We start from the raw sequence: 14,910 nt of genomic DNA on the forward strand, positions 1-14,910 counted from the left end.
CCCCCCCCCCCACCAGGCTGGTTTATTATTATTTTTCTTTTTGTTCCCGGTTGAAGATCTTTATATTGACCGCTATCTTCCGGCTGCGCCAACCAGGCCTTTTTCATTCTGGTTAGAACGTTTGCCTTGTTCCTTTCTGAAGGCACAAAAACCACGCTCAGCTTCAAACTAAATTTGGCAGCTAGTTCTAGAATCCCTAGGCAGCGCATTACTAGCATCTCTGCTGCTCCTTTGGTTCGAACCCTCTTTTTGTCAGTGATCACTGATCCTACCCAGCGAAGTACGGTGGCCGAATCGGTTCGGATTTCAATGAAGTACAGCCCTCATTTCAGGGCCAAATTCACCCCCCTTCAGCACTGCGTCCAACTCAGCCACGTTGGTGTGGTTGTAATCGTCAGCTTTTCGAGGCAAGGCCGCGTCCTCCACTTCGACACCTGCGATTTCCAGTACAACCCCTATCGCTATACTGCTAACATCGCACCATATGGTCCTATTCTCCAATTCGGGAACGTACCAGTTCCCTCTTACTGGATCTTCTGCTCTTGTCCTCTCTAGGATCTCCCGCATCCCGTCTCCTTTCTTACTTTGTTTCCCCAGTTTGCCTCTTCTGCTTGTCTCTTGATGTAGCTGCACGCTGTCCGCAGCCACCCTCTGATTGAGTAGTATCCCACGAGCCTCCTACTCATTGAGAATAGTTCTCCATTGCAGACGCTGGTACCCAGTTCCGGGATCTCATTTCTCCTCCGGAAAACCAATGAGTCTGTTCTATCTCTTTGAAGCTTGAGCCCCAGTGCGGCTCCTCCAACCATTGGCTCCGGTGGCTTCGAAATTAGCCCGAACCTTTTGAGGTGACTTAACAATCTCTGTGTCAGACACTACGGTCTCGTCTACTAAGATGTCATCTATATAGGAACTGTAGCCTTTCTTATTCTATCCACCTTTCCCAGGATAGACTTGAGCACTGTTGCCATGATCTTCGGCGCAGAATTTAGCTCGAAACCCAGCCTAGTCAAACAGTATGACTGGCCCTTGTATCGCACCAGCTGCAGTTTCTCGCTCACATGGAGATGCAAATATGCCAACTTCAAGTCGACAATCGTCGCTGCCTTCGTCATGTCTCCCCTCGCGCAGCGTCTCAACGTAGACGTCAGTCGCCTCCCTATTTGTGTGGTACGATGCTTGGCCATTCACCTCCCTAAAGTCCAGTATCGGCCTGACTTTACTCTTTGTTGATTGCACAACTGTCATTAGTGGTAGCACTCCGCTATTTATGTATAGAATGCATTCTGGTATTTAGATTAGAAACAGCTGTTGGATTTGTATTGTCTTGCATTGTATCAATAAATATGCTTTAAAATGTAGTTCTATCGATGCGCTGGTTAATTTGTTTTTCTCCATTTTCTAATTATTTGCATTGGTTCCTGACAAACTTTTGTTTATCCTTTTGTTACCTGCGCTCGATGTATATGGTGTCCCTGCACACCATTGCCCGGAGTTAACACAGGTAACGGATACTGATACTATATACGGATATTTTATCCCTTAGTCGGTTACTACAACCGCTAACTCTATTTATATATATTATATATATATATATCATTATTACTATTATTATTATTATCATCATCATCATCATTATTATTATTATTATTATTATTATTATTATTATTGATATCAAAGTGTAACCCGTATATATATTATTCGGTACGATCACATGATCTTATCAAATCGTATTTATAATTTGACATCATTTATCATCGAACATAGAAACATGTGTAATGGAGGAAATAAAGGAATACCAAATTCAGACTTTGTTTCTCTCTCTCTCTCTCTCTGCATGAGTGTGTGTGTGTGTGTGTGTGTGTGCGCGCGGGCACACACACACACACACACACGCATCCTTTCTAATTTTCGGGCTTTGGTTCTTTCTATCTGACTTAACTTTCTCTTATACCCTTTCGATTATTTGTTGTCACCCCTATCATTAACTTCGAGTTAAAAACAGCTAAATTGACACTACATCATACATATACACATATATACAGACACAGATAAACATCTCTTAGTCTCAGTCTCTAGCTACGTTTTTCTGTCTCTCTCTTTTCCTTCTTTTAGCCTTATTCTTTTCTTTTTTCTCCCAAAGCCGTTTTAGCACACTGCTTTAGTGTGCTCATTTTTTATTTATATATTTATTCTTATAATTACTTTGCTATTATTTTATTATTCCTGTGATACCCATTTGCCCAAATTGTAGTTTTAATTCCTATTTCCGTTTTAATTCAAACTTAATAACTTGAAATATCTCGTTTCTAAGTTCTTTCTTATTCTTTCTTTCTTTTACTTGTTTCAGTCATTTGACTGCGGCCATGCTGGAGCATCGCCTTTAGTCGAGCAAATCGACCCCAGGACTTATTCTTTGGAAGCCTAGTACTTATTCTATCGGTCTCTTTTGCCGAACTGCTAAGTTACGGGGACGTAAACACACCACCATCGGTTGTCAAGCGCTGTTGGGGGGGGGGGGCATACACAGACACACACATATATATACATATATACGACGGGCTTCTTTCAGTTTCCGTCTACCAAATCCACTCACAAGGCTTTGGTCGGCCCGAGGCTATTGTAGAAGACACTTGCCCAAGGTGCCACGCAGTGGGAATGAACCCGAAACCATGTGGTTGGTAAGCGAGCTACTTACCACACAGCCACTCCTGCATTTTTGACACCTGTTCCTACGAATTTTCGCAATCTAATTTCTGTTTATCATTTAATCCGACCCACTTTAACGTTTATGTATTTTCCCCACAATGGTCAAGCGTTTTTATCCAACATATTCCCGTTATATTGAAAAGTAGTCGCCTAATCCGCTGTAATCTATAAATACTTATAAATACTTACGAACTATTGTATTGTGATATTCACGACTGTGTGGCGAACGATTACGTGAAACTCTGAGTAACAATTTGTGAAGTTTTTTCAGCTTCCATAACATTATTTACTCTACTTTCAGTATTCGAGTACTTTCTGCACCTTGTTTTCTTTGTTTTGCACTGAGGTGCTCATGTGTGTGTGTGTGTGCGTGCGCGTGCGTACATGTGTGTATAAGCATCTTTGTGTTTATGTTTGTCTCCTACGTGACTTGACAACTGGTATTGGTTTGTTTACGTCTCACAAGCTAGCGGTTCGGTAAAAGATATCGATAGATTAAGTACCAAACTTAATAATGTGGCCGTTTTATTCGATTAAACCCTTCACGGTAATGCCTCAGAATGGTCGGCAGTCCAATGACTGAAACAAGTACAAGATTAAAGTTATGTTTGTTTGTGGATATTTAGACAGATCTCCACCGTATTACGATGAGGATGCAGTTGTTTGATCAGCCGAATTACCTCATTCCACAGACACGTTTTTATTCCTATTATAATTCTCTGGTAGAATCAGTTTGACACAATGTGACAAGGCTGCACCTTCAAATTACACCATTCAATCAGTTTCCTTTTAACTTATTTCACTAACAAGGTATGAGCCAACCAGAGGCTATCGAAAATAAATTATACTAGCCCAAAATGCCAAATAAGTGAGATCGAATCCGGATCCTCGCGATTGTGAGACGAAATTCTTAACCATTTGGCAATAGTGAACTTATGTGTGTGTAATACCAACTCACTCGGCGCTTCAAAGTGTATGAGTGTATACACACACATACATATGCACTGATTACCAAATACAAAACCCAATGTCAATGCCAAATAAGTTATCTTCAAGCTGGCGTATCTGTGCAATGTATATATGTATGTACACACACACACACATATATATATATAATTTTATAAGGGCTACGTTTGAAGTCCATAAGATACCGATGAAGCTCCATTACTAAATGTGTGTGTGCGTGCGCGTGCGTGCGTTCATGTGAGTTTGTGTATAAAATCATAGGTATGCATAGTGAATCAAGATATTTGTGACTGCATCTGCAGTTTACTCTGCATTTGTAAATGTAACAACAGAAGACAGTACTAACAAGTTGTCACAAGACAGTACTAACAAAAAGGGATTCTACACATTAGTGTAGTTGTTGCCACCTAAGTCAGGCTTCTACCTGTTCTGGAAACCGCTCTCCAGCGTATTAAATGTTTCCGCTAAACAGTGTAGTTGGCGCAACAGTTGCACCGAGCGAGGCGGGGTATCGAAAAGAACTGGATGGAGTCGAACCCTGTCAGCCGGTAACTGACATTCAAAGCAATTGATGTTGATGATTGAATCAACCCCCTGTCAAGAGATTGTCTCTTGGTATCACCTGCGTCAATCAGCGCCTTACAGCAAAATTAAATTCACATCTCTCGGTAGGGCGTTAATGATGTAGTTGTCGGGACCGTCAAAGCACCTGACGTCACCGCTGCAACACTACCCACCCTGGCTCCCACTACCTACTCCTGCCCCATCCTTGCCCTTGTCTGTCGAACATGGAAACGAAACAACATCCCTCAGATGAATTAAATCGACGATACCTGTTCGATTTTTCATCAGGAATTTATACCCAATACCTCCACATCCTCCACCACCACCGTTGTCGTCAATGATTGCAGTAATAACAAACATATATATATATATATATACACACACACACACATACACACACAAATACATACATATATATATACATAATAGTACATGTTTATAAACACATACGAGTATACATTAACAGACATTTCAACATTCTGTTTAGCTATTCGAGTTAAATAACGTTACCGTGATTGTACTGCAATGACGACCATAACAAGATCGAGAATAGTAATGATAAGTGAGAGTAAGGCAACGATTTTATCAACACAAAGATCATCTGTGAGGATTCTGCTTACAAACACTAACAGTGCGACCACAACAATGACGATAACAACGTGACGGCGATCGAGTGCTACGCTACCACCCCTCCCCATCTATCGGAATGCCACGTAAGATACAACCAGCTGCTTTCCTTTCACTCCTTTTAATTACCTCCCTTCCCTCTTTCTCAGCTTCGCCTAACTTCTTTTTCTTCTAGGTTCATAATTGAAAATGTATTTCCCCATGTTTATTACATTCGCGCAGCACAATGATAAGATTTTTTATGTACATTGCATAATCTTGTACATTAAAGCAAACACATGATCATATGTTTTCAACATGTTATATATATATATATATATGATTATAATTAAGGGCAACACGAGGTACCAACATTACTGAGAAAATCGGAGTCGAAGAAACCACTTATATTATTGTTGTTATTTATTTCATTAATAATGACTTAAAATAAAATCTCGCCTTCTCTTTTTCTCCCTCTCTCTCTCTCTCTCTCTGTGTATATAATATATATATATATATATTATATTACTATTATTATTATTATTATTATTATTATTATTATTATTATTATTATTATAGTGGGGTTGGCCGGTTTAGGGGGTTACCCTGGGTTTCTCGCTCATAAGGGGTCTAGCCTTACGGTGTATCTTCAGACACCAAACACTGCTGGCCTGAGATCTTAGAGTGTGCTTCTCCTCCGGATTTATGTATTTCTACAAACGATGTGTGTGTGTTAACGTATACACATACATACATACATACATACACACACACACACATACATACATACACGCATTATATCACACACATACAAACTGAATTAGCGATTTAGTCTGGAATATTTTCACATCAGAACAATTTATTTCTAATTTTCCTTTCTATTTTCCTCGGTAATTTTCCGATTTATTAAATATTCTCTTCTCTTTCTTTTTGATATTTATGTCATCGCAGTACTTCAGATTAAATTCGTTGTCGCATACCCTGCTTCTGTTCTCCAATTCTTTATGTTAAATTCTTTTAAAGATGATTTTAATTATTTCCTTATGAAAACAGTAAGTACGACGGAGATGTTTCTCAGTATTGGATATTCATGTTGATTCAAGTCCCGTCATGATGGGTAATATCGATCATGTGTGAAGAAAATAGGTTTCCTCTCGATAATATCTACACATACACGCGCGCGCGCACACAGGCACGCACGCACGCACACACACACGTACGTACGTGTGTGCGTATGTGTAAGGAAGTAAATATTTTCTATGACCAAGGACTGTTTTATGGTTTGTGATTAGCTCAAGTTTTATATGAGGTAAATGAGAAATAAATCTCTCCCGGGACAAGGCGCTAGTCTTTTGCAGTTAACATTCCCAAATGTATTTGAATAAATACATTCGGATACCTTTGGAAACCGAGGTAAAGAGAAATAAAGTCTTCGAGTCAGATACGCAACAAAATAATCACTATCTTATCAACTCAACCATTTAATCCTTACATTTGTTGTTATTTGGCCCCAAGTCGACCAAAGGCATTCAAGTCATGATTATCCCCCACATTTTTTTCTGTTTGATTTGAGGGACACTTGGCTACTATTTCTAACAAGTTGATCTACCATAAGTCAGCGACTGTATCAATTAGGAAGGGTGACAGACATGGATTATACGAGCGAATCTGTCACTATTTAAAAATAATAATAATAATAAACAAGCCTAATTACCGAAAGCACAATTCTATAAGTGGTAGATATAGTTGTGAATGTGTGTGTGTGTGTGTGTGTGTGTGTGTGACTGAGTTGTCCAATCAATGAAAACAGCATTCAATGAGTTTTGTGACGCTTGACATCGTAATATTTTTATGTATATTACCAAGGAGACTGCCATAGCTATCTATGTCAGTGTCCAGAAGTAAGGACCCGTTTTGTAACAGGAGCGAATTGCAAATTCATAAGAACTTGTGGGATACATTTATGCTGAGGAAAATAAAGAATTTTTAATCCTTTTGTTTCTCTTAATTAATTATGAAAGTAATGAAAAATTTATTAAGATAGATTTGCTGGTGTTGGGAACATAAATTAACAGGAGATTTTGATCTGATGTTTTTAGAAGATTTTTAAAACAGGAAGTTTGTATTACAAGGCCAAGGGCAATCTCAGGCAGAGTGGTATCAAAAGGGTAACACAAAATAAAATTTATCAAAATTTATTAAAATGTATTAATTAACCAGAAAATTATAATGTTTTAATTACTGAGGTATTGAAGACGCCATACAAAATAATTTAAACTTTTTACGTATGAGAAGTTTGGTTCTGCTTTGCTTTGCAAAGCTCAGTGATGTGATACGGGACTGATGTTGCAGCAATTCTTATTTGTTTATATAATTATTAGCTATAATTCTTGCACACAAATGGTTCTTGGCTAAATTTTAAGTTGAGAAAAACTATTGACATCAGTTAGTAAGTGAAATTTTCATAAGTCATTCCTCAAAAGTGGTTAATCTTCAGTATCTACTCAGGATTTATAAAATTCTCAATTAAACTATGACATGTAGATATGAAAATATTTGATTGAAAATGAATTAACTTGAGTTGTAAGGCACTATTAGTATAGCTCCATCTCTCATTAGACCACAAGTAATTTCACATATTCATATTTTCAGCTCAGGGACTTTTCAATATTGAAGCTTCTTTTGAAATTGATCAAAAAGATTGAAACACTCTAGTATACTCCAATATCTATTTTGGTTTCTATTGTTTCAGTGTTTAACAATGTACCCTGCAGTGCTTTTTCAGATGAGTTAGGAACAATTCCAGCATTGATTTAAAGAAGAGAGATAATAAACTGTTTTGACCCTTGTAACTTTAAATTTAGATTATTTAAATGACTGAGGACATCAGCCAGTACCAAAATCACGTAACTATTTTTGGTCCACTAATTCCATAACCGGAATACCTTTGACTTGCATAAAGTGTTTCACTTCATCTTTTAACTAAGACATGCTTGAGCACAGGCTATTTACTTAGCAAACAAATTTCACTATGATACACTAAATCCAATAGATGATGCACTCTCGATCATTACATTGCTAAGTATTTTGTTGGATAAATGAAAATCACTAATGGCTAATTTGACCTGAAAAAAATTTTCAGCTCTGGTGGTTCTGTGAATTGATTTTAAAGCAAATAAATCTCATACTGTAAAGTTTACCAATATCTCACATACAAATAGGGCCTACTATACTGGATTTACTATATGTTGTCTCACATACATCTATTGAATAAAACACAAAGTTTGTTATTAGGTTACTTGGATTTTGTTGAACATGTTGTTTATACAGTCCTCTGGGATAAATTAATACTCTGAAACAAACTGGCTTTTTCTAGAGTTCAAAAACAGTAACAACACAACTTCAACATACCTTTAATACTTTAGCATTCATGTTATTCAGTCTTTTCTCAATACTCTTTTAAACAAAGTCTGATCACAAAATGAAATTGAAATTTTTCCTGCTAGAATATGAAGTCAAGTGAGATGTGTCAAAATCAGTAACTACTATATTTAACCCTTTAGCCAAATCTGGCCCAAATATTCAACCTGTTTTACATTCAATCTGACCAGATCCAGCCTCTCACACCTATCCTGCAATGTCATTGTAAAAACAAACAATTATATCATTGAAATTTCAAAGCTTTGAGATAATGCATGAATAGTTCAAAACAATTTGAATAAATAAGCATTTGGTTACATAATACTAACTTCTTTTTTAAAAGTGATTTAAATTAAAACTATCCATCAAATTTTCATGCTAGGTTCTGTTTAAAACACCAATTTAATAATGACAAAGTTATTTGACTAAATTCTTTATTTCCAAGATTAATTGAAACAAAAGCAATATATTTCAATAGAAATATGGTAATTAAATGATTAACATAAGTTCAATGCTTTAATATTTTTAGATCAAATTGACTAAATTTGGTTCTTTAGAATCAGTAAAATAATATACAGGGCCAGTTCAGTATAAGATGTACTGTCCGAAATATCTATACTGTTCATCATCAAGTTCCCTTAACTTGATGACAAACATTAGAGTTATTTTGAACAAGCACTATAAATCCATTCAAGGATGTCAGGTGGAGTAAGTTGGATACAAAATATCTCCACCTCCAAACACTACCCTTACTTCAATGTACATTTTGCTGTGGATGGTTGGGTCTTCTGCTAATCAATACATTCGTTTGTTATCTTCTCTTTGAGATGTAGTACCTTCAGAGTAATTTTCCTGAGTCTTCCTTAGTTTCCCTCTTCCACAGGTTCCACTAATATGGAGTGCTTGGCACTTTCTTATGCAACAGTCATCCTTTATACACATCACACGACCATACCAGTGCAGCTTTCATTTTTATACACTGCACCTGATCTGTTTGATAACCAGTTTTTCTCTCAGTTCAAGTGTATTCTAATATTTGTGCACACTAACATTATACATCCATCAGAGAATGCTTGCTTCATTTCATTCTAACCTTTGCAAGTCTTCTGCATTCAATACCTGTGTCCCACCACTTGCATCATTTCAGCTCTAACATTAGCATCTTACAAACTGAGGGAGGAGACATTTGTTGCCTGCAGAGGTAGTAGCTCCCTGAACTTTTTCCAACCCATTCTTATCCTAACTACAATACTTTCTGAACAGCTGCCTCCTCTACTAATTGTGTCACCTAAGTGGCATAAACTATCAACTACTTCTCGTGTGCCAACCAGGCATTTCAAAGAGTCCATTTTTGCTATGCTCATTATGCATAATGCTCCAGTACATCTTCTACTTACAAAACCCATCTTCTCAGTTAGCCTGTATTTAATTCCACTAAAACTTCTTATGTGCTCATAGTTTACACTGGATATTACCTACTTTTTTCCTGATGGTGCCAGACTTCTGTCTTCTTTCCTTCATGCTAATATTTTAATCTTTACTAAGTTGCTAAGGCCTCTTGATTCTAGATTTTGCTTCGAGTACTGGAATTTCATCTCTAATTCCACTATAGATTCAGCTCTAAGAAGAAATTCAGTTTATAGAAGCGTCCAAGGACAACCAGTCTTAAACTCCTTTGTGATAGCCTGTAGAGCTATGAATAAGAAGGAGTTGAGGATAGACTGCTAAATTCATTGCTGAACTCATTGACTCACCTTACTTACTGTACCTTTCAGATTATATGTGTGTAAAAATTAAAGATACATAACTTTTCATACTCTTATAAATTACACAAAAATGAAAATAACACTGACACCTCATTTTAACAGATATATTTACCAAAATTACATTAAAATATCTTGAAATTCTAAAGAGTAAATTTATTCAATAAAATCACCATTGGCTTCAATCACAGCTTCCACATGACTTCAGAATCTCCTGCAACTCTTGTGGGCAGTCTCCTTGTTTGACTTGGTAAATGCTGCCATAATCATTGCCTTCAGTTCATCTTTGGTGTTACAAAGAGTTTTGTTGGTCTCTCTCTCAGCTGCACCGCACACATAATAATCAAGGAGTTTGCAGTCTGGGGAGTTAGGTGGCCAGAGGTTAGGGGTGATGTGGTTGCAGAAATTGCCTGACAGTCATGACTGAGTTCTCCTGCTTATGTGGCATGGTGCAGAGTCCTGTTGACATGATGATGATATATATATATATATATATAACATTAATAATAAGGAGAATGGAGATTTGAACATCAGTTATTTACTTTACATTTATTTACAGCATATTTGTAATATGCTGTAAATAACTATAAAATAAATTACTCATGTGGAAATCTCCACTCTCATTATTGATATTATTTTACACTTTATGAAATCTTTGCAGTCCCAACCGTGACACACAGAATTAGCCAGTGAGAAAATTTACCAATGTCTAACAACTTATTGTAGGCAGAGACGTCAAGTACAGATCGTTGTGTTAGCCAGCATCTGGGACCGAACTGAAAGCAAACATAGTATCCACCTGTATAATATATCCTTGCAAACTCACTATGTATGTATATATATATATATATATATATATATAATACAAATGATATATGAGCATATGCCTGTATACATACATATATGTACATACCTACATCTACATTTATATATAGATGCATATCCGGGTACAGGACGTCAGAAAAGTGAACGGGGACATAAAAAACAAAAAAAAAAACGGACTTTGTTTACAGACAACAGAACGAACACATAGGAAAACAGACAAGCCACTTATGGAATTATTCCTTCATCAGCTGCCTCTATTCTAAACTAGGCGTTTCTGTCCCCGTTCACTTTTCTGACGTCCTGTACCCGGATATGCATCTATATATACATGTAGATGTAGGTATGTACATATATGTATGTATACAGGCATATGCTCATATATCATTTGTATTATTATATTATCGAACGCGACGCGTCCATTTGCAAGTATATATATATATATATAATCAATACCGAGAGAAAAAATAAAATGGAGAAATAGTAGATGTATGAATTATTTATTTGTATGTTATAAAGTGATGAAAATTTCTTTTAAAAAACATAACAGTACAGATAAATCTAATTCATAAGAAATTTTCATCATTTTATAACATACAAAAAAATTATTCATATGTCTATTATTTCTCCATTTTCTTTTTTTCCCCTCAATATTGATAATATATAATTTCAATAATCCCTAACATATACCAATGATTTTCGCATTATATGATAGGGATCAACAGTGGAATGCCCTGGATTATATAATCTGTAATGAGGATATTAGTTCCTTGAATTAATTATATATATATTTATATAGTGGATGTGTGTCTAGTAGTATAAAGTTTTCATATACTTATATAAATATAGTGACTGTATCTAGTAATATTTGATATTGTACTAATGTCTAGTAATATTTGTATATTTTAACTGAAGTATTTAGTCTATACAGAATTCTTGCACAACTGATTTTGTATCAATAAAAATTCTGATTGCTAATAATCCTAATTCATCTGAGTATGAAGTAAAGTGTATGAAGCCTAGCTACCACATACCATTATCAATTTCAATAAACTTATTATTGTATTGTAAGATACAGATAAGGAAATAATTCATTCTCAAATGCAGAATAATGCTGATAGAACAGCAGGAACAGGATAAAGTATCCATATTTTGCAGAAAATTTTGTCAGTGGCCAGCCATGAGACTCGTACTCACATCCCTGTGATTACCGATCAAGTGCTTTACCAATTAAGCTAAAATACCCATTGACATATTAATCTGTAATTTTTGAACTTATAAATCCAGCTCATAAGACACTATGTTAAATTCAAATAACAATAAATGTAAACATCCTTATTAGTTCAAAAAACTGAACTGATCTTCTAAACTCAAGACCAGATATTTTTATAAGGTATATCCATCTTCACAAATTTCTCTTATTGAGCTGGAAAATGGTCCCCCTCACCAGATTTTGTAGATGCACAGTTTAATGCACTTTAACCTTTCCCCCATTCAACTACACCTGTTCAACATAATTTTTTTTTTTACACATTACTACTCAACATTAACAATATTCTTATTTTAATGGGTTAAAAGGGCATAATTTTAATTCTCCTTTACCTTAAAATATTTCATAATGCTTTTTCTTATTTTACCACATATATTTTTCTTGTTTTTTTTTTTCTTACATTTCTTCAAGTAGTAGTGATGTTATTTGAGCCAGAATGATTGCTGGATCATGCATGGTACACTATAAAACCCAGTCCAATTCCTATATTATAGGAGCATGAAACTTGAAGTAACTTACATATAATTCCTGTATTCATTAATGTACTGAATTGAGTACATTTTTGCTGATCCTATCAAGTAGTAACCAGTAATTTGTTGGTCTTTGCAGAAACTGAGTGTAGACAAAAGGCTTGTGGGGGCTGAACAATCTATGTAAAAATGCAATAAATAAAATGAGAGTAAACAATGATTTCAGTGATGAATTAAGTATAAAGGTAGTTCATCAAGGTTCAGTATTCAGTCCTCTCCTCTTCTTCATAGTCCCACAGGACATCAGAGAGGAGGGAACTTCTATATACTGATGATCTAGCTGAATCTATTGGAAAATCAAAGAGGAAATTCCTAGCATGGAAACTAAACCTAGAAACGAGAAGTCTTAAGGTAAACATAGTAAAAATGAAGGTTCTTGTAAGTAGGAAAGACAGGATCCTGATATCTTCAGAGAAAAGGCCTTGCACAATATGCACAAAAGAGGTAGGTATAAACTCCATGCATTGTACACAATGTAAGCTATGGACGCACAAGAGATGTTGTAGAATCATAGGCAGAGAACTTAAGTTTTGTATGTGATAGATGCATACTGCACTGGAGCAGTATGTACTATGAACACACTAGAAATAAGTACTCTTGAATGTGAGGATAGTTCACTTGGCATTGTTGATAGCTTTCATTACCTAGGAGATGTATTTAGCAAGGGAGGTTGCTCTGTAAATATAGTTACCAAAATAAGAATGGGTTGGAGAAAGTTCAGGGAGCTACTATTGATGCTGACAGAATGGTCTTTTCTCTCAGAGTGAAGGGTAGATTGTATGATGTTTGTGTTAGAACTGCAATGTTGCATAGTAGTAAAATAAGTGCCTTGAAGGCAAAGGACTTCAGAAGACTGGAAAGAAAAGGAGTTATCATGCTCTGTGGATGTGCAATGTAAGTGTGCATAAACAACACAGAATAAATGTGCTAAGAGAAAAACTGGGTGTGAGAGAAATCAGATGTAGTGTGCAAAAAAGAAGATTGCACTGGTATGGACATGTGATACATATGCATAAGGACAGCTGTGTTAAGAAGTGCTGACTACTAAGTGTGGTTGGGGCTTGTAAAAGCGGGAGACCTAAGAAGACATGAGATTAAGTGATAAAGAATGATCTCAGAACCCCAAACCTCACAGAGGAGATGACAAAGGGCTGGAATGTCTAGTAATATGAGACTCCCAAGATGACCTACCTACTTCTGCGAAACTGATTTCTGAAAGCACCATGTGCATGCACATGCACAAATGGGATCCTTGCCCAATTTCCTCCAGTACCTCTTTCATTACAACCCCCACCCCCTTGAGACTATACTATTTTTCTTGTCATCTGGAACTATTCCATTTGTTAGCTATTCTTTATCCATTAATATTGCTCTCTTCACCCTAATGTTACAATGGTCATCTCCCCCACCTCTGAAACACCAAATTATCTCCCTTCATGTACTACACCTGCCTCCCTGCATTTCTTCTGTATCCTACCCAACTGCATATCATCTCTCTCTTTTCCCCTACCCCTTCTAAACTGTATCATTATTATCACTATTACTATTCTGCTGCTCTAACTCCCCCCACTCTCTTCTACATCCCTCTACCTTCCCTAATTCAGGTATCATTGGTTATTCATCACTAACCAATCTTTAAAGTTGTTGCTTCTCTCCCAACTGCCCCATCTTCAGCTCCCCTATACACTCTTATTTCCACCATCCCAACACACTTCTACTCACCACATTTCTTGAGGAACCACCAGGATTTGCAGTTCCAACTGATCATTCTCACTTTCTCTCTCCTAGAAGTGAATGATCATGTAGCTCCTCTACAACAAGAAACCAATTGTCCCCTCCTCCCATGCCCTATATGCTTATCTTTTCACATAAATCCCCACCTATGGGTTTTACAGTCTGCAAGCTGCATGATAATCTCACTAGTGTCGGTAACATACAAAATGTGTCGAATTCATGGTGTAAAGTGACTGGAATTAGGAAGGGCATCCAGTTGTGAAGACATGCAGAAGGAGACACTGGAGCAATGATGCAGTCCTTGGACACATTGGATCCTATCAAACTGTCCAACGCCAGCATGTATATAGGCACAGGCATGGCTGTGTGGTAAGAAGATCGCTTCCCAAACTACATGGTTCTGGGTTCAGTCCCACTGCATGACACCTTGGGCCGACAATAAGCTTTGTGAATGAATTTGGTAGACGGAAACTGAAAGAAGCCCATCATATACATATACATATACATATACATATATATATATATA

The 14,910-nt window shown here is 36.5% G+C and overlaps 1 protein-coding gene across 1 annotated transcript in view; it reads left to right on the plus strand.

Annotated features, from left to right (window-relative positions):
- The first annotated feature begins 4,443 nt into the window (after positions 1 to 4,443).
- The window catches only part of LOC106872863 (uncharacterized), a 221,158-nt gene continuing 210,691 nt past the window's right edge, over positions 4,444 to 14,910 (plus strand). Inside the window, exon 1 of the mRNA XM_052967245.1 lies at positions 4,444 to 4,952. Within this exon, the coding sequence (XP_052823205.1) occupies positions 4,946 to 4,952 (7 nt within the window). The 5' untranslated portion in view covers positions 4,444 to 4,945. The remainder of the gene's footprint in view (positions 4,953 to 14,910) is intronic.

This window comes from Octopus bimaculoides, chromosome 4 (genome assembly GCF_001194135.2).
Source record: "Octopus bimaculoides isolate UCB-OBI-ISO-001 chromosome 4, ASM119413v2, whole genome shotgun sequence".
Taxonomy (NCBI): domain Eukaryota; kingdom Metazoa; phylum Mollusca; class Cephalopoda; order Octopoda; family Octopodidae; genus Octopus; species Octopus bimaculoides.